General features: G+C 44.6%; 1 protein-coding gene across 2 annotated transcripts in view; it reads right to left on the reverse strand.

The window, feature by feature from the left end:
- RAPGEF4 (Rap guanine nucleotide exchange factor 4) overlaps nucleotides 1-20,563 on the reverse strand; it is a 287,261-nt gene that overhangs the window by 229,693 nt on the left and 37,005 nt on the right. For both annotated transcript variants that reach the window (XM_037044442.1, XM_037044441.1), the window contains exons 2-3: nucleotides 18,184-18,326; nucleotides 15,128-15,216 (exon numbers count right to left, since the gene is read on the reverse strand). In XM_037044442.1, the coding sequence (XP_036900337.1) occupies nucleotides 15,128-15,216; nucleotides 18,184-18,326 (232 nt within the window). The remainder of the gene's footprint in view (nucleotides 1-15,127; nucleotides 15,217-18,183; nucleotides 18,327-20,563) is intronic.

The raw sequence follows: 20,563 nt of genomic DNA on the forward strand, positions 1-20,563 counted from the left end.
TTTCATTTGTTTCCAGAAACTTTTTGATTTCTTCCCTAATTTCAATCTTGACCCATTCGTTGTTTAATAGCATACCATTCAGTCTCCATGATTTTGGGTGTTTTGGGTTTTTTCCTTTGGGGTTGGTTTCTAATTTCAGTCCCTTGTGGTCAGAGAAAATGCTTGGTATGATTTCAATTTTCTTGAATTTGTTGAGGCTCATTTTGTGTCCTATCATGTGGTCTATCTTTGAAAATGTTCCATGTGCATTTGAAAAGAATGTGTATTTAGCTTCTTTGGGATGAAGCGCTCTATATATATCAGTCAAGTCCATTTCTTCTAGAGTTTCATTTAATGCTGCTATATCTTTGTTGATATTTTGTTTGGAAGATCTGTCCATTTTTGACAGTGGGGTGTTAAAATCCCCTACTATAATTGTGTTGCTGTCAATATCTTTCTTGAAGTCTTCTAGGATTTTTCTTATATATTTGGGTGCTCCTATGTTGGGTGCATATATATTTATGATGTTAATGTCTTCGTGCTGGATTCTTCCCTTGAGCAATATGAAGTGACCTTCTGGGTCTCTCTTTATGGCCCTTTTTTTGAAGTCTATTTTGTCTGATATTAGAATTGCTACCCCGGCTTTTTTTTCTTGTCCATTTGCTTGGAAAATTTGTTTCCAGCCTTTCACTTTTAGTCTGTGATGGTCTTTTGTCCTGAGGTGGGTCTCCTGTAGGCAGCATATGTGTGGGTCATGCTTTCTTATCCATTCAGCTATTCTATGTCTTTTGATTGGAGCATTTAATCCATTTACATTTAAGGTTATTATTGATAGGGACTTATTCATTGCCATTTTTGTACCACAGTTCCTCTCTGTCTCTCTCTTTTCCTTCCTTTCCTTAAAGCAGCCCTTTTAGTATTTCTTGTAGAGCTGGTTTGGTGGAGGCATATTCTTTTAGACTTCTTTTGTCTTGGAAGCTCTTTATTTGGCCTTCTATCTTGATTGAGAGCCTTGCTGGGTAAAGTAGCCTTGGTTGTAGGCCTCTGGTTCTCATTACTTGAAATATTTCTTGCCATTCTCTTCTTGCTTGGAGTGTTTCCATTGAGAAGTCAGTAGCTAACCTTATTGGGGCTCCCTTGTATGTTACTTCCTTTTTCTCCCTTGCTGCCTTTAGGATTCTCTCTTTGTCTTGAAATTTTGCCATTTTAATGATGATGTGTCTTGAAGTGGGCCTCTTTGGGTTCCTCTTGAATGGGACTCTCTGTGATTCCTGGATTCGTGTAACTTTTTCTCTCATCAAATTAGGAAAATTTTCCATCATTACTCTTTCAAATAGGTTTTCTATCCCTTGTTCTTCTTCTTCTCCTTCTGGTATTCCTATTATTCGGATATTATTACGTTTCATATTATCTTGCATTTCTCTTAGCCCATCTTCATTCTTTTTGAGCCTCTTTTCCCTTTCTTGCTCTTTCTGGGAGATTCTTTCTACTGTGTCCTCCAACTCACTGATCCGATCTTCTGCCTCATCGATCCTGCTTTTCATTCCTTCTACTGTGTTCTTCAGTTCCGAAATTGTATTCTTCATTTCCTCTTGTCCTTTGGTGATAGTTTCTATTTCCTTTTTCATGTTGATATAGTTTGCGGAGAGCTCATGGTAGCTCCCCTCTAGTTTCTGGTAGCTCATTGTGAGCTCTTTGAATTTCCTGATAACTAGTGCTTTGAATTCAATATCTGATAGCTGACTTGCCTCTCTTTCATCTAACATTATTTCTGAGACTTCCACCTTTTCTTTCATTTGGGCATTGTTTCTTTGTCTTCCCATTGCTTATGAGACTCTTCTTGTTAGCTTCAGCTTCTTAAATTGATCTGTTCTGACTCCCTAGGTTTATGGTGTGAACTTCTGTGGTAGAATTCCTGTGAAATTCAGTGGTACAGTCTCCTGCAGGTATCTTGATGTTCTCTGCTTCCACCTACTCCTTTCTTTGTGTGTGTGTGATCAGCTGGAGGGGGAGGCAAAATGGTTTATGACAGCAGGAGAGTACTTTATGATATTTACAGTCAAAGCCAGTAGAGAAGAGATAGAAGATCTTTAGGCTCTATATAGTGTTAACTGTAATCTTCAACCCAATTTGCCACCTCTAGGAAAGGATAGACCAAAGATAAGCCTCTTGTTGGGGAGGGAAGGCTTGTGAGTTGTATCTAGAAAGCAGTGAGGTTGCGGGTGGTTGGATTTTGAGTTAAGGTGAGAGTAAAGAATAGTAAATAGACGTAGCGTGTGAGCAAGTAGAGTTAATCACTACAGTAATAGAATTCAGGAACCTGTAAAGTGGGCTAGGACTGGAGAGATGTGTTGTGAAGTATTTACAGTGCTATAGAAAGCAACAAACAAACAAACAAACAAACACACAAAAAAAGGGCAAGAGAAGTGAGGAAAAAGCAATAAGTTTGGGGTGAAATGAAGAGGGATTAAAACAGGAAAAAAGAAAGGAGAAGAACAGAGTACTGAAAGATACAGCAACAATAAAATTAAAAAATATATACGATTACTGAAAAAAGTTTAAAAATAAAAGTAAAAAAAACAACAAAAAAACAAAAAAAAAACCAACAACAAAAACTCCTTCCTTGTTGGTTTCAAATTGTCCAATGCAGTTTTTCTCGTTTCGGTGGGACCCCTCTGTGGACTGGGTTGTAGGCCCAGGTGCACACCCACCCACCAGCCAGGCTACCAGACTGGGGTGTGGGTGCCCACACACCTGACAGGCTGCCTTGGTCCCACGGGATCTGGTACTGTCCTGTGGCTGGGTAAGAAGCAAGTCAAGCTGCCTTCACAAACACCTCAGTCCACTTTCCAGTAAAAACTTCTCCAGAAAGCGTGCCTCTCAGCCCAGCCCAATCCCCAACCTGACTGGTTAGGACAATGCTCCTCTCAAATTTCCTGGGCTGGCAGGCTGGTGGGCTGGCGACCACAGAGATCGCAACTGAACACGGCCCCCTGTCCTTGCCACCCTCCCTGCACACCTAGGCAGACAGGTCTCTGCCACCCAGCCCCGCCTAGATGGTGAGGGAGGGAGCCAGCTCTTCCAGGGACCCCACAGCCGGCCCAATGCTCCACTGGGTTCTGGGCTCCCTATGAGTCCTCTGTGGCACTGGCCACAGACGGAAGCCTCTACACCCCTAACACAGCGGCAGTGGCGGCTCTGAGGTGTTTTGGGCTGGCCGAGGGCAGCCGATCCTGCCACGGCAGCTTTTGTCTTTACTCACAGTTGCTGGGCTCCTGCTGAGTCCTCTGTGGCAGACGCCCCGACGCTGGCCGTAGACAGAAGCCTCTGGGCCCTGGAAGCTGCGGCAGCAGCAGCTCTGAGGTCTTTACACGCCGGCCAATGGTTGCTGGTCCCGCCGCTGCTGCTTTTGACCTTACTCTGGGGTGCCTGGCTCCCGAGGGCAGCCGGCCCTGCTGCTGCCGCTTTTGTCTTTACTCACAGGTGCCCGGGTCCCAATGAGTCCTCTGTGTCAGACGCCCCCATCGCTGGGCGCAGGCGGAAGCCTCTGGGCCCCGACTGCTGCGGCAGCCAAGGCTCCAAGGTCTTTATGCACCGGCCAATGGCTGCCGTCCCGCCGCCACCGCCACCGCCGCCGCCGCCGCCCTTGACTTTTCTCAGGGTTGCCGGGCTCCCGATGAGTTCTCCGTGGCAGACGCTCCTGTCACTGGGCACAGGCAGAAAGAAGCCTCTGGGCTCCAACCGCTGCGGCAGCCGCGGCTCCGAGGTCTTTACGCACCAGCTAATGGCTGCCGCCGGTCTGGCCACCTCCGTCCTTACTCACGTCCCTGAGACCCCAACGACCTCTAGCTGTCTGGTTCGTCACTATCTCTGGTCTCTTATTTTCATAAATGCTGGGGAATTGTTGGTTGGGGAATTGATTGCACTGTTCTTCTGTAAATCTGCCAGGATTTTCTCCCAGGTGTAGGAGCACTGCAGTCGCTCCGTCCTACTCCGCCGCCATTTTCCCTTCCCATATAATTCTTAAATTGTCATGAAATTTAAGTACCTCTCGCCAAGGCTCAATAGGAAAATCTATTAAAGTGTTAATTTAATCTTTATAGGTTCTTTTTTTTCTTCTTTTTTTCAATCCTCACCCTAGGATATGTTTACTGATTTTAGAGAGAGGAAGGGAGAGAGAGAGAGAAAGAGAAATGTGACACGTCAACCAATCAGAAACCTCGATTGGTTGCCTCCCTCCCACAGGTGCCCCAGCTGGAGGTTGCACCCACATCCTGGGCATGTGGCCTGACCAGGGACTGAACCTGCAACCTTTTTGGTGTACAGGATGATACTCCAACCAACTGAGCCACCAGGCCGGGGCGCAGGTTCCTTTTCAGTCGGCCATTTAACAGATTTACTGAATACTTAAATAACTACAAATCACCAGGAAAATATAAAACATTTGGCACTGCACCTCCTCTGACCCTTCAGTTCCACTACTGGGGTCCACTTGGCCCTTACCAAGAGGACCAGTCCATTCCAGGATGGGACACCAATCCTCTTAGTCACTAGGAGAAATGCAAGCAACCATAAGCCAAGCACTAAGGATGCATCAGCATGTCTGCTTTTCCTACGCTGATCCTGTGCCCCAGAGCTAGTAACACAGTTCCTACCTCAGTTGGAGAAACAGTTTCTCTCCTCATGCGTCTCTGCCTTGACAACCTGCCTCGCATCCTAATTCCTCTCATGTGGCTGACCATCTTGTTCTGACCCACCCCCACGGGCCCCGGTGCCTCTCTGGCACCTTCCTGTCACCAGGGCTTTCTGTCAGCCCACCTGGCTGCCCGTGGCCATCAGTGGGTCTGCTTCCCGACCCTCTGCTCAATATTAAGCTCTGCCCCACCATGTTACCGCTTATTAGACCTGCCGTTGTCCTTGGCCATGCAAACCCTGGGGGCTATGTTGCTCCAACTTCCTGCCCAGCTCCTACCCAGCACAGCCTGAATGTGCCTCTAGATGGCTCCCACCTCCACCATGGGCACCCCCTTTTTCCTTCCCACTGGGTTTCCAGGTTCTCTTTGGCCCAGCAAGGCACCAACTTGAACTCATGAACAATTTTTGCCATGCTATGTTTTACAGTGGGACAGACAGGGTCTGGTTATCTCCATTCATAAGATATTGGATCAATGAACAAACATGTTGACAAAGCTGCCCTGATGGAGGGCAGGGAGCATCAGGCAAGGGACGCATGCCTGGTGGTACCCAGAGTTAGCACACTCCATGCTTAGTGGGAGGTCTCACAGAGAGGCACGGCCTTGCAGACCTGGATTGAAAACTGTTTTCTGCTCATTCCTAACGCTATGGCTCTGGGTAGAATGCTCCCAGAGCCTCAGAGCCTCATTTCAGAAATGGAAGCAATCTCTCTTAAAAGATTAGCAGAATTTGGTAGAAATAAAATAATATACTCACAGGCATTCTGTATGGTTCCTGGCACATTGCAGGTGCTTCATAAATAATATAAAATATCATTTCTGGCTAAGCCATGGTTATGTCTGTATATAGGTTATCTACATTTCTAAAAAGCAAATTGTATTTTTCTATTGTGTAAATAGCAGAGAATCTCTATGGCTTTTCCACACTTAGACTCCAAGTTTCTCTGACCCCCAGTTTGGATGCCAAGTGGTCTGAATGATCTCCAAAACCCTTCAGCTCTCCGGGGGGGGAGCTTGTATTCAAAGAAACCCCTCTGATGGATCCTGCTGTAAGTCAAAGAATCCTTTCGCTCTGCTACTAATCACCCCGTAATTTATCTGCTCTGTGTGTCAGAACTATGGTATGCTGGGTTTTTTTAAAGCAGGCATTCTGGTCTGAGGCATTTTATTTGTTTCATTATACATGTAGCTGCAGTATGAAAGTGGGACTGGTGTTAAGAAAGCCAGTGATTATATGTCACTGATACCCAAGCTAATAAATATGTGCCTTGCAAATAATATCTGTTAACATACACTAAAATCCAACTTACACAAGTCACAGTCTGGTGAAACTTAAACTAACTAACAATAAAACAGACATAAGAATTCTCTGTGAAAAGTACATCAAGATGGTTTTCAAGTGTCCTATAACTTCAAGGGGTATCCAATCTTTTCAGTATGTATTTTTTTTAAGTTTTCATGTGAGGTCTCACATGTAAGTGGGACCCTGGCACTGCATTTCACTTAGCACAGTGCCTTCAAGGTCCACCCGTGCTGTTCCGAACGGCGGGGGTCCCTTGCTTCCTATGGCTGAGTGGTGTTCCACTGTGTGTATATCACACCTTCTTTACCACTGAATGTGGGGTACAGATATCATTTCGATGCAGTGTTTTCATTGCTGCTGGGTGAAGTCCCAGAAGGCAGTTTGCTGGGTCACAGGGTAGTCCTATTTTGAATTGTTTGAGGCGCCTCCACACCGTTTTCCACAGTGGCTGCACCAGTTCACAATCCCGCCAGCAGGGCAGGAGGGTTCCTTTGCCATCTCCTCTTTTTGACAATGGGCACCCCACCACCTGTGGGATGATGTCGCATTGTATTTTGGGTTTGGATTTCCCGAAAGAACAGTGCGGCTGAGCATCTTTTCATGCACCTGCTGGCCTTTCATATATTTCTTTGGAGAAATGTCTACTCAGGTCCTTTGCCCATTTTTTAATTGGGTTATTTGGTTTTTGCTACTCAGTTGTATGAGTTCTTTACATATTTTTGATACTTACCCCTTATCAGATATGCATTTTGTAAAGATTTCCCCCCATTCCATAGATTGTTTTTTCACATTGTTAATGGTTTCTTTTGCTGTGCAGCTACACATATCCACCTCACTTGCATATTACTCAAGAAGAGTTCATTCATTGTTTTGGATACATGTTGGGTTAACATTAAGGAATAAATCGGTCCTTCAAGTATATAGACCCTAAAATGCAAATTTTTACAAAGCCAACATGTTTGCAATCTTTATTTTAGGGCTACAGGAAATACCTGCCATGAACTTTAGTGGAGCCTTTATTTCATGAGCATGAATTTAGTACTGAAATGTACTGAACGCTCCACATTTCTTTTAATAATAAGTTAATGGAACCTAATCTTTGAATCTGTTGAGACATCAGACAGCATATGCTGTTTTAGTATAGGATTTATTGCCAAGCACAAAGGCAAAACAATTCTAAGTCAAATGAAGTGTTTTTTCCCCCTAAAGAACAGCAAAGAGCAAAGACAAGATTTGTCACTCTTGAAGCAGTTCCCTGGAAACGGACTGTTAGACACAGCTCCCCGAGACCAGGCAGGCTGGCGGCAGGAAGGCCCCGTCAGAACCCACGGGCATGTGCGTTCTGATCATTGGCCCAGGGAGGCCAGCCCGATTTCGGCAGAGCCAGTCTGCCTGCACTGACTGGGCTGTCTTGCATCCACCTGAACGAAGAATTAAATGGCAACAAACCCAGCCACAGCGTGTGGATGTGTTGTGCAGGGCGCTAAACAAACTCCTGATGAGTCCCTAACAAACGGCAGGCCTGAGCATGGCCAGGCAGTAAGAGATTGCAAAGGCCCACTGTGGGTTTGGCACATTTCAAGATTTATGGGCTCAATAAACGGGTTGAGAAAATGTTTCCTGATGATGAGAGTGTCTCTGTTTGAAAATAATGGGGGGGGGGGGGGATGAGCGTGAAGGGCAGAAGCAGGAGGGTTAAGACAGAAAGAAAAATAGAGAGAGATCCACACAGAGGAGAAATGCGTCTGTCCTTTAAACCTTGTAAAGAAAACTCTAATGCTTAAAAATGTCTTTGTAGAGACAAAGAAAGGGTCAATAAAAGCACATCTTACTTTGGGGAGAGTACCAGTAAGAGATCCTTTTCCAAAATTGGGCTAAAAATTGCCATAGAATTTCAGAGAGACAGATGTGAAGATGTGTAAAATGATGACCAAGGCCAAGTGCAGCCCAGATTCTCTGATCCCAGGAAATGGCTGAACAATATCCTTAAATTTGACATTGCCAACACAAACACATTTGTGGCTTTTTCTATGCTAGCACTGCCCTCTTGTGATAAAATGACAGCATTGCAGGCATTGCAACCAACAGCATTCCCCACTCTGACAATCAAGTTTTCTTTCTAGAAAGTTTAAGACAAAAACCAAAACCAAAACCAGAAGCCCTGCCCTGCGCCAAGTTTTGCGCTAAGTACTTTACACATTAATTCATTTAAGGTAGGAGCCACTGTCCCCAATTTATCGGTAATCTAACTGGCCCAAATTCACACAGTCACTGCCAGAGAGAGGACTTCAAAAGTCTGATTTAACCACTGTGCTTTGCACTAGGTATTTATTTACACTTTAAATCAGCAAGTGTGAAAGAGATGCAGAAGTTTTAATGAATTAATGCACCACCCCATTCTCTGTTTTGTAGCATGAACCGCTGTTCACTCAGCAGCCATTGGAAATTCTTCTTTGATATGACTGGAACCATATTACACTTTTTTTTGGTGTAAAGATTAATTTAAAACCTTATGCATTTCTAAATTTTAAATCTTTACCATGCCGAAAAGGCCCCTCACCTATAAAATCTGCAGAGAACAGGAACTTTTCTCTCTCTGAAACACACAATTGGATATTCTTGCTTAATACAGTGAAGTTTATAAGCTTATTTATTGCTTTTAAGCCTATTGTCTATAATTTGTTCCAATCTACAGTTTTCACCCATAGTACTATTCCTCCTAGTGGGAATGTAAATCTCTGACTTTTAGCCCATCAGGTTAAGCAGGCACCCAAACAGGCAGGTCTGCCTGCACTGACTTGAAGGCCGGAGTCCAGCTCTGGGCATCTGGAGGTGTAGTGTTCTGCTCAGGCTTAGGTGAGAGACCGGGGGGAGAGGCAGGTGCCACCGGAAACTGGAAAGATCAACCCTTAACAGGCTCTGCGCTGCCAAGTGCAAATCTATGTGAGGACATGAGCCAGGCTGTTCGGATGATGACATGGGCTGTAAGCAGGTCCCCTTGCTGGGCATTCCAAGTTCATGGGCTAAGACAAAGAACGGCCAAGGCAGGAGAAGTGTCTGGGAGGCTGGGAGAGGCGCCGCTGTCAATCACACAGGGACATGGGGTAAGAGTGTTTGCAAAGGAGGTTTCATTTTATGGAGTAATTGAATCAGTATAATTTGTAGGAAGATACTTGCAGGGACAATAGTCTTTAAAACTGCATCAAAATCATAGGAACAGAATGGCCTGTGTATAATATCTCAGAGTTCTTAGCACAAACATGGTTTCCAGGTGGTAACAAAACAAATGAGAGCAACACAGCACCCGCTCCCCAGGGAGGGCCCACCATCCCTCTCCTCATCTGGAGACCTTCGATCTCCCCCCTCCAGTCCTCACCTGAAGCCTGAGATTAGGGAGCAGGGGAGCTCAGGCAAAGAGAAGACAGGGAAGCAGAACGGAGAGCTGGCCAACCATATGTGAGAGAGAGAGAGAGAGAAGGTGGCTCTGACCAGCACTCACAGGGTTTTGGCCCCTGTGGGACTGTGCAGAGCCGGAGGCAGACCCGCAGGGTGGGGCAGTCAGCTCACCAAGTTGTGCCTCCCCAGCTGGTGGGTGTTTCTAAACCGACCAAGTGGGCTGACCCCAAACACAACTAGCAGGTGAGCCCTCAGCTTTTTTTCTCTATCATCTTCTTCCAGGAAAGGGCCTGAAGTTTATATTACCACTCACTTGGGTGTTTGTACTTTTCATACTTCTCCCAAGTGTGCAGTGAACGGCTTTCTTTGTTAGAATCTTAGGCATCAGTGATTTAAGGGGGCAAAGAAGAATGAACACACCACCACCACCCACGGTACTAAAGGAACTTGGTAGCAAGTGGCCTTTGCAGATGCCCTAGGCAAGCGACCGCACATGCTGACCACTGCTGAGGATGGCAGGAGAGAGCACCAATTGGGTACAGAAATCACGGAGAGTTCCAGCTCGGTGGGTCACCACCATGCCATCTGGTATGAACAACTCATTCACCTATGACAGGCAAAAACAACCTAGTTGTGTTCTCCTAAAAGGATGGCTCAGACAAAGGGATGCCAGTGAAACGCTCCGTAATGATGAGAGTTACTACTACTGTGCCCGGAGATCACCATCCACAAGAAATATGTGACTCTCGATCTGGAGCCCAGACTTCAAAAAGGACAAACCAATCACACAGAGAGCGAGACACTGTGTTTTCTTAACCCAGTGAGCAAAAAAAGCATAAGGGAACGATGGGAAGGGACAAAAAGTAATATTGTTTTGAAACGGGCAGGGAGGTAAATATGAATTTATGAGCCAAATAAAATATTTATGCCCTATGTATTCTTGAAAGTTATATATAGTTATATTTCCCTACAACTATATAAAAGAAATAAGGTAATTTTGTTCAGAAAAGAATTCCATTAAACCAGTAATACCTAATATGTATATGATGTAAAAACAGTCTACTAGAATCTGTGACTAGAATCTGTGAAGGTTCTTCTTCATTCCGTGTTCCTTATTTCAGTTAATGTCATCGCCATCCACCTCCTTGTTCACACCAGGGCCCTCCCTTTCTCCTGACTCCCAGACATCCCACCACACCCATGCCGACCGTTCCGCCTGCTCCTGGACATCCTGTACCTCAGCCTCCCCCTATCACCCTCAGTTATCTACCCCACTCTGACCTGGAAGCCTTCTGAGGTGATGGAACACGCTCATTTCATTGTGTATCTCCTGATCTAAAAGGTGCTGGAAGGCAGACTCACATCCCGGGGCAGTCCAGCTGAGCCCGAGGAGTGGGCCTTCCCCAACAGCACTTCCCCGGTGGAGCAAACACCTGCCAGGTGGCGGGTTTGCAGGTGAGCAGGTGTGGAGCTCTGAGCTGGAATCAGCAGCGCAGGAGGGTGGTTGGAGGAGCTGTATGAGAAAAGCCCCTTCTCCCCACATTCATTATTCCTTCTGGATGGCAAGTGAACACCCCATGTAGTCAAGACCCTAGGACTACAAAGAACTGGCTCTGAGACCTAATGGCTGTGTGACCTTAGGCAAGTTATTTGGCATCTGACTTGTAAAATGAAACTAAAGGTCGCATTAAATGGGGAAGGGCGCTTGTAAAGTGCTCTGCACATAGCTGCCTGCAGTGGGCGCTCCTTTACCACTAGATATTCCTGCTCTTATCTCACCAGTCTGGCTCCACTAGCTTCCCACTGAAGGGCTGAGGCTCAGAGAGGAGTTTGAGAATTTATCACCACCATCCCCTCTAACTTCTGACTCTCAGATGAGAAGGCAGGCATTCGGGGCAGGGAGAGACCTGAGGAGAGAAAATGAAGAAAGTGGGCTAGGGAGAAACCCTGCCCTGCATCTTGCCTCTTTCCTTAATTTTTAGTCTCTCTTTTTTTTTCTTGCCCTCTGCCACCTTTTTTCCTGTGTGAGCAGTAGGAAGAACATGAAACACGGAGTATGTCAGGCCTGAATTCAAATCTTCATTCGGTCACACACATTCGTGTGGCCCAGGGAAAGTTATACCTACTGCTGCTGAGCCCTATTGTCAAGGCCAATCGTAAAATGGGACAAGAACACCCCGAGATGGAGTCGGTGAATGCGCCCAGAACCCCTGGCGCAGCGCGGCACAGGGAAGGCACTCAGCAACGGTGGTGCTGTCTCCAGGGACAGAGTCTGGGGCTTCCTTCACCTCTCCTTCCACGGCCCCGCACCCAACCTCATTTTTCTCCCCCTGGGGTACGTGACGGTTAATTTAATATGCCAACCATCACAACCAGTTCCTTATTCAGATGTAATTAACAATTATAATCAGTAGACTTTAAGCAAAGCTGGTTGCCCTCCATAATGTGGGTGGGCCTCAGGGCAAACAGACTTCCCTTGAGGTTTCTTTCCCAAAGAAGTAATTCTGCTTCCAGAACACAACGCTGAAATCCTGCCTGACTTCTAGCTTTTAGCCTAAGACTGTGGCATCAACTTTCATATGAATCTCCAGCCTGTCGGCTTTCTCTTCAAATTGTGAGTTCACCAGCCCCCACAATCACATAAACCAATTCCTCAAAACAAATCTCTTTCTATTTCCTATTGGTTCCATTTCTCGGGAGAACCCTAATATAAGGTACTACTCTGATTGGCTAACCCATCATCCTGATTTGGCCACATCACTAGTGGGCAGAGATCCAGAGCCCATTACAAGGTCAGCTCAGGGAGAAATCGCTTCTTTGTCTCTCACTTTCAAGAAATTTGCCATGGAAGGAGGTTCAGCCATCCTGCTCATTTTCCTCAGCTTCTTCCTCCCAAGTGGCTAAAAGCACGTCCTGCCCAGCAGAGCTGACTGGAAGGCTGAGCCCTCTTCTGTCTATCTCAGGCCGCTCTCTGGAGGGCTGGAGGACGTAGAGAACAAGGTATTTTATCGTCCTATGTCTTCAAGACTGTACAAATCAATCCAGAAAACCCTGATTGGACACTGGGGTGCGGTCCCCAGAGGAGGCAGGAAACCAGCTTTGATATAAAGCTAATGCTAACTCCTGACGTCTTAAGAGAAGGTTAAGTCCAGTTTAGGAACATTGTTGGCATTGGGTGTGAGGTCAAAACCACAACTAAAATCTACAATTAAAAGTTTGTTAGAGCCCTGGCTGGTGTGGCTCAGTGGATTGAGCATGGGACTGTGAAGCAAAGGGTCGCTGGTTCGGTTCCCAGTCGGGGCATATGCCTGGGTTGCAGGCCAGGTTCCCAGTGGGGGATCCATGAGAGGCAACCACACATTGATGTTTCTCTCCCACTCTTTCTCCTTCCTGTCCCCTCTCTCTAAAAATAAATAAATAAAATATTATAAAAAAAGTTTGTTAGAAGATTTTGAAAACCCACAGCTAATAACAAAATGTTACTCAGCTATTCTTTGCTAGGAGCACATGGTGAGAGATAATTGGTCCAGGGCACTATTCCAAGACCCCCTGGTCAAATACTATTTTAACACCATCAACACCTCCCACTGGCTTTTAACATCTGCTACGCCAGCACATTGTAGCTAATGTGATTAATCGTCCCCTAGGTACATCTGCTTTGCCTTTTAAAATTGTCAGTCTTTCCTCATCCCTCTTCCCTCTCTTTTCCTTCCCTTCTCACTTTTCTCCTCTTCAATTTTCATCTCCTTCCCTTTCCCCTTTCCTCACCTTTCTACTTTCAGCTCCTCCCCTCTCTCCATCACCACTCACTCAGGACCACCTGGAGAAGCAAGGCAATCCGTCCTCCGCAGGCCCGTCCCCTCTGCACACCCGCACAGGTGAGGCTGGGTTAAGGTAAACATCGAGAGTAGCTCTTGAGCAAAAGGGCCCAGAGGGGAGCCACCAGGACAGCAGTCTGCAGGTTGGAGGTGTGCAGAGATAAGGGACGTGGGGGGCACACATAATCTGAAAGGATGAGAGATGGCGGGGTGGGGGGCACACACTGCAGGCTTCCCCATGTTCCTTTTGAGTCACACAGTACAGAGCAATGGCTAAGAGCATAGGTGCAGGCACCAGACTGCATGGGTTTTAGTCTTAGTTCCCCTAGGATCTAGATACATTACATGGGGCAGGTTATTTAACAACTCAAGGCCTTAGTGTCCTGGTCTATAACATGAGAATAGCAAAATGCCTACCTCCTGGGGTTATTGTGAGGATTAAAACAGTAAACAAACACCTATTAAGTGCTTAGAACACTGCTGAGCACATGCCAAACATCCGAGAGATATTACCTAGCTCCTCCCAGTGCCATGGGGAAACTGAGGCAGCTTACAGGAATCAAATCCCGCCTCTCACCTTGGCTTCTCTGGCCATGTGAAAGAGGGGAGAGGGACAGTGCCATCGGCCGAGGGGCCAGGCTGCAGGCAGTTTCTAACGGAACTTCTGCACATCAATGCATAGAAAGGCGTACTCTGGGTTCAACAGGACTTGGGCGCTGGCCCAACACTAACCACCCACAACAGTGGGTGGGACACAGGCAACTGCATCCCAAACTCCAAGTGCCCACCTCACCAGCAGTCTTTTGGGACACCCACATTTTTCAGATGGTCACTGCCTACAGCTCCAATAGGGACATACATTCCTACAAAACTTAAATCTCAAACTGAGTGCGTCCTGGGCATTTCTCACATTTGAGGTGGGCTGCATGTGAAAAAGGCTCAGAAGCTCTGTCTTAAACGTGGTGCTTAGCTCAACGTTATATGTCCCTTTAACTGTTTTCTTTTTTATTTTTCTTGATAATTCTTTCTGATTTTACAATTTGTCAGTTCTCTTTTCCCTGTTTTTAACTTGAATTGTGAGTATATGTATAGAGAACTTGGCCCATTTTCGTACTGAAGCTTGACAGTGGCCTGTGGGGGCCATTCTTCTGAGAGTGAAGGTTCTTGGCTCCCAAGTGGGAAGGTTCTGCACAGTCAGCTCCGTGGGCTAGTGATGGAGTAAGGGTTGTCATGGAAGTGAAAGGGGACTCTGGGTATAGTTTTAAGTATTCACAAATATTTCAAGGGGTGAGGATGGGGGGAAGAACACAAGTTTTATCTTTTAGGATGCCAAGCTCCTCAGAGGTGACTAACGAAGATAAAGGAAGCCAGTGCTGCACGTTAGGGGGAAAAGGTTATTACTGACCCTCCCACACTTGAAAAGATGAGGTAGGGAAATGGGGCGAGATCTTAAGGGGGCTTCCCTGGCCACATTTCCCCAGCATCACTGGGCACCAGAAAGGCCACAGGGGGTCACTTCCAGGACACAGAAAAGTCAGAAAACCAGATGGAGAAAGGCTCCCAGAGAAACCCAGGAAGACTGCCTGCTCCTCCCCGCTTTGCTCACATTTCTCCTGACACGACAGCAACTCAGCACCTTGCACATGATCTGTTTTCGTTTCCCACCAGACAGCAGCTCCCGGAGGGCACCAGGCTCCTGCACTTCACGTTCCAACACCCAGCACCACACTCAACTCCCGGAAGACATTCAATGTGTATGTTTCTTGAGCAACTTAATAAAGGAATTCACCAAACACCTGAACTCCTTAGTATGGGAAAGAGGAGAGGAAATGGGTTTGAATATGTAATTTTGATAGGCTAGAAGACATAGGGATGATGTGTCTTTCAAAACAACAATACATCCTGCTTGAAAGAGAAACAAGAATAAGAGGTCTTACCTGGTGGCTACTGGTCTCAGACACTTTAACATCCAAAGACCCTGCCAGGACAGCGTACCAGTTTGTTCCAATATCACCTTGACGAAATACTGGAAAGGAAACAGTATTGTGACTATGCTGAACATGAGCTGGGTTTCCCGTACACCCTGACCATGTCTCATGGGCAGTATAAGTGCAACTTGGACCTGGCTGAGCTTACCACTCTTCCTCTGCTTTTTTCCATAAGAACATGACATATTTTTCTTTTCCTCATCTATCAACAAGGCTATATATCCCATTTATTCAATATTCTGTGAAGCAAAATTCTATTTATTTATTTATTTTTATTTCCTGTTAAATATTTATTGACAATAGCTGTGGGAGACATATTAAGAGTGAGATACCTGTACAGAAAGCTGAAAAACATCAGCTCTCCATATTTTCCATGACTCATTACAGGCTATAGTCCATTTTTAAAAAATAATTGACAAAACTGAGATTATTTTTTAAATGTGCTGTAAGCATAGAAATTGAATTATTATTGTTTTGATCGTGAGGCTTTTCTATACTTTATTTTTTTTATTTTTTTTAAATATAATTTTTATTTAATTCTTGTTCACGTACAGGTTTCTGTCTTATATTCCCAACCCTGCCCGCCCCCCGCCCCAGCAAAATTCTATTTAAATATAACTCTTTCATATTCACAGAGCAGCAATAAGGGACAATAACCCTAAAGAGTATATGATCCTTTGAATTTAAGAAGAATTGAGTGACATCCTATGTAGTTGATCTTCACTACACTTCAATGTGTTATGATTCTTGGAATATTTCTACTCTGGATGGGGTACATATTAACAAGGCTGTTGGACTCAACAGAACCAGGCCATTACCCCAAATTATTAAACCTTTATTAAAAGCAACTTGTTTTCTAGGATAGAATGTCTCCTTTTAAGCTGAATAATGAATGAGTAAAAAACTAAAATCTGCTTTCACAGTTTTAATGACTGTATTAGCACTGTCCATTTTCTTGTTTGTGTGTTCTTTTTAAAAAAAAAAAAATTCACTGCTTTAGGCATTAAGGGTTAACTGCTCTTTGGAAATGACTCTCACCAGGCATTTCTGAACCTGACTTTGCTTTGCCTTTGGTGCTCTCAGAGAAGCAACACTTAGATGTTTAGGTAGAACCGCAGTTCCCACATTAGGGTAAGACCAGGACTTGGCAAAGTCATTCTGAAACACTGGGTCAAAAATCTTGCACAAACCCAACAATTATTTTAAATAGTCTAGCTAAATACCCAGATGGAATGATCGGATATTTTTAAAGTCTTTTCATGGCTAAAGTCAGAGATCTAGTGACTCAATGAGAAATCACACAACACCCCAGCAGGACAGCTGAGTTCGGGCAAGGCTGGAGCTCACCTGTAGGAGCCGGCCTCCGGGGCCCCAGTTAATGCCCGGAGCTGCTCCGGACTCCCCGACGGAGGCCTGCTGTGGGAAGGCACAGTATGACGATGTGTCCTACCAAGGTCAGTGATAACCTTAATGGGGAATGGGTGCATTTATAGCCGGCCTCTCCAGTAACTGCTGTTCCTCGCCTTCGTAAGTGACTTATTTTAGAGTTAGGGCTTTGCCTTTCATGAACTTTCTGGCCCCCCAAAGATATTATCATTTGCCAATCAAATGATATTAACATGATATGTCATAGGGGATTCATTTTGAAAATGGCTTTAAGAAATAGAAAATAGAGCCCCCCAAAAAGAAGTTTCCAATATCAATAATAATAATAGTAATAATAATAATGTTTGAAAACAGCATATTTGAATGACTTTGTTAGTAGAAGTGTGCGTGTACACATGGAAAACATCTTGAAGGACACACACAAAGTATTATAGTAACCTCTGGGTTTGGGAATCATAGGTGATTTTTATTTTGTCTTTTAAATTTTCTACAATGATGTTGTAACAGACCCTGTTGATTACCCATCCAGAATCATGCCCTCCCTTACTCTTATCTAACTGAACATTATAGATACAATAGTTATAATCAAGTTTCCACCCTTCTTTAAAGGCCAAGTGCTCAGAGCAAGAGTTTTTCTAACTCCAATGGGATAATAATGATTGGTCTAATTTAATCAAGGCAGTCCCATTATCTTTGCACTGATTGGCTTAGACATGGCCATGTGACACAATTCTAGCCAATGAAACAATACAGGAAGTCTGCTGGGGGACTTCTGAAAAGGAGGCACAAAAAGAAACGGCCCTTCAGCAGGATGTTTTTGTATCAGTATGCAATGCTTCCTTGTGCTGTAACTGTCTTAGAACCATTTGGGACAAATTTAAGGACAAAAGCCAACATATGAGGCTACATAGCAAAAACAAACAACAAGATGAGAGGAATCTGGGACCTTATTAATGTCACTGAGCCACCTAACTAGCCCACCCTGAAGTCATCCTACCTCAAGATTTCTGGTATATGAGTAACTGATTTTTCCACTTGTATGAGTAATTCATTATTCAAGCCAGTTGGATGGGAGTTTTCTGTTACCACAGCATAAAATGTTCCAACAGACATAAAAAAAGCATTATGCTTTTAATGAGAAAATACTTCTTTTTTAAAATGTAGCTAACCCTACAAATTGTTTCACTCTCAATGCCCCTTATTCACACCTGGAATACAGAATGCCACTAAGGTTAAATCAAAACATTATTACTAGGATTAGTTAAATGACCTTTTATTTTTATTTAACATTCTGCTGACTAACATATTTTGGAGGCTAGAGAAAATAATTATTTGAATTTCTAAAAATACAGCTGAATTATATGAATCAGTAGGTCCTCCCAATTCCATCTGGAAAGCAGGCTGCCCTGGAAAAACCACTTACATGCTGTCAACAACAGAGCTAAGGAAAGGTGCCCATGAAACCGAGTAAACAGAGTAGAGGGAACTGTCAATCTAATACCTTCAGGGGAAACGCAAATATTTGGCCCAAACATCCCAGGGCTATCAATCCCCACAGGGTAACCACAAATAAGCACACACCATACATAAGAGTATACTGTTGGAGTTGAATTTCTTACATGTTATTCCTTTCTCCAGATTCTCGTAATAACCACATAAACAAATCTGATGAAGGAGATTTGGGTGAAATTTCTCAAAAGCTTTAACTTCTTTCAGGCGTGTGAAAATTATATCCACATCTTCACTGGATCGTTCCAATGGTCTGTTGGAACAAGAGGAGACAAGGCACAAAAAGCTGTATCAGAAAGGATTTGTTGGAGTCGACATGCATTGTTCTAGTAATACCGAAGTTTATGCAACTGTCCCAATTTCAAGTTTTTCATTGCAAATGTTTGCTTTACTTACCCCATCACAGGTACTTCCAAGCTTTTGTCAACTGTTCACCTTAAATCATGCTTACTGAAGATGCTGTGATATTGCAATTTATAATAAGGAATATATATATTTGGCCTTTGCCCACTGTTTCTAGCTCCTGAAACTTGTAATTTTCTATATAAGAGCTATACAGGGGCATCTTTTGTTATAATATTTGGTCTTTTGTCCTCAGTTCCTGAAATGCTTCAGAGCCATGAGGGTGAAATGGGGCCTGTTGAGGACCAGTTTGTTTTGGTCTGGCAAATGTGACTCAGCTCTGTATGGAAAACCTACAGATGAGAAGTGGTGGGCAAAAGCCAGACCTTCAAACCAAGTTGTACTGTAGGAATCAGGCCTTGAAAATTCATACAAACTGTTATGGCTTACTCTTGCTAAAACTCCATCACCCTGGTCTCAAACAACAAATATGTATTGTCTATCTTCAAGGTAATTTCCAAAGCCTGTGTGAATTTTCCAAGGACAGAGCTAATCAGCGTGTCGCCATTCCCCTCTGCATGTTATTTTCATTTCCTTGATTGTACCTAAAACGTAGACAATAATATTCTATATAACAGATAATAAATCCTTCCTTGATGTAAGACCCCAGGAAAACAATAAAAGCCTGTCTAGGCAAGGGTCGACACACTCTCCCCTTGAGGGAGTGGCCAAGGCAGGCATAGGTACTCTCCCCTTGAGAGTACCTTTCAACTACAGCTGAGTTTATGTCAATGAGGTGACTTTTGGAAATCCCCTGAGTACCCTACGGAGGATTTTTGTATCAGTATGCAATGCTTACTGATACACACAAAGTTGGAACTTCCAGCCCCACTCCTCAACCTCTATGGAGGAGGCTGAAGACTGAGTTCAACCACCAAAGGTCGATGATTTAATCAACTGTGCCTAAGTAATAAAGCCTCTATAAAAGTCCTTGAACTACTTACTGGGTTGGGACAGCTCCCAGCTAGGTGAGCATGTGGAAATTGGGGGAGAGCGGCGCCCTCGAAGAGAGCATGGCAACTCCCATGCTCTTTCTCATGCCTTGCCCTCCGCACCTCTTCCATCTGGCTTTTCCTGATTTTATCCTTTTATTAAAAATTGGTGGCCCTGGCTGGCGTAGCTCAGTGGATTGAGCGTGGGCCTGCGAACCATAGGATCAAGGTTCGATTCCCAGTCAGGGCACATGCCTGGGTTGCAGGCCGGTTCCTTGCAGGCTAACTACCAGCAGGAGACGCACAAAAGGCAACCATACATTGATGTTTCTCTCCCTCTCTCCTTCCCCTCTAAAAATAAATAAATAAATAAATTTTTTTTTAAAAAAATGGTAAATTGTTGTTTTTAAAAAGTAAAAATAAAAAAACAAATAAACTGTTTTCCTGAGTTCTGTGAGCCATTCTAGCAAATTAATCAAACCTGAAGAGGAAGTGGCGGAAACCTCTCTGATTCATGCGCCCATTGGCCAGAAGCACAGGTGACAGCCTGGACTGGTGATAGGCATCTGAGATGTGGGGGTGGGGGTACTCTTGTGGGACGGAGCCCTTAACCTGTGAGATCAGATGTGATCCTCAGGGAGACAGAGTCAAAGTTGAACTGAGTTGAGTTAAATTGTAGGACACTTAGCTGGTGTCTCAGAACTGCCCACCTGGTGTCAGAAGTGTCGGGAGTGTGGGAGTAGTGAGTTAAAGGAAATGCTGGAGGAGTGAGTTTGCCCTTTACAGATGCTGTAGCAGGAATCCGCAGCAGAGTAATGAGTTCAAGGTGATGCTTCTTGGCAGTGTTTAAGCCCCTGGAAGCACCGGGATATATAGTAAGATAAAAGAAGATGCAGATTTTACTTAAAATTGAGGTCACAAACACAAATGCCTGCAGGGGCCATTCTGGTAAATTATATAAGTAAAAAGATCCAAATATAAGGAAGAAAAATCTATGCTATAAGAAAACAATGATGAAAACACAAAGATGAACGAGACTTGATAGTCAGCTGCAGGGCTGGCAAAACCAGAGAACGGAAGGCATAACAGCAAAAGGCGGGGATGGGCTGTCTACAGGGAGGAGCATTCAGTCCTTTCCCTTATGCCTGGTTTTCTG

The sequence above is a fragment of the Sturnira hondurensis genome, unplaced genomic scaffold, assembly GCF_014824575.4.
Source record: "Sturnira hondurensis isolate 20B ecotype Veracruz unplaced genomic scaffold, ASM1482457v3 Scaffold0004136, whole genome shotgun sequence".
Taxonomy (NCBI): Eukaryota; Metazoa; Chordata; class Mammalia; order Chiroptera; family Phyllostomidae; genus Sturnira; species Sturnira hondurensis.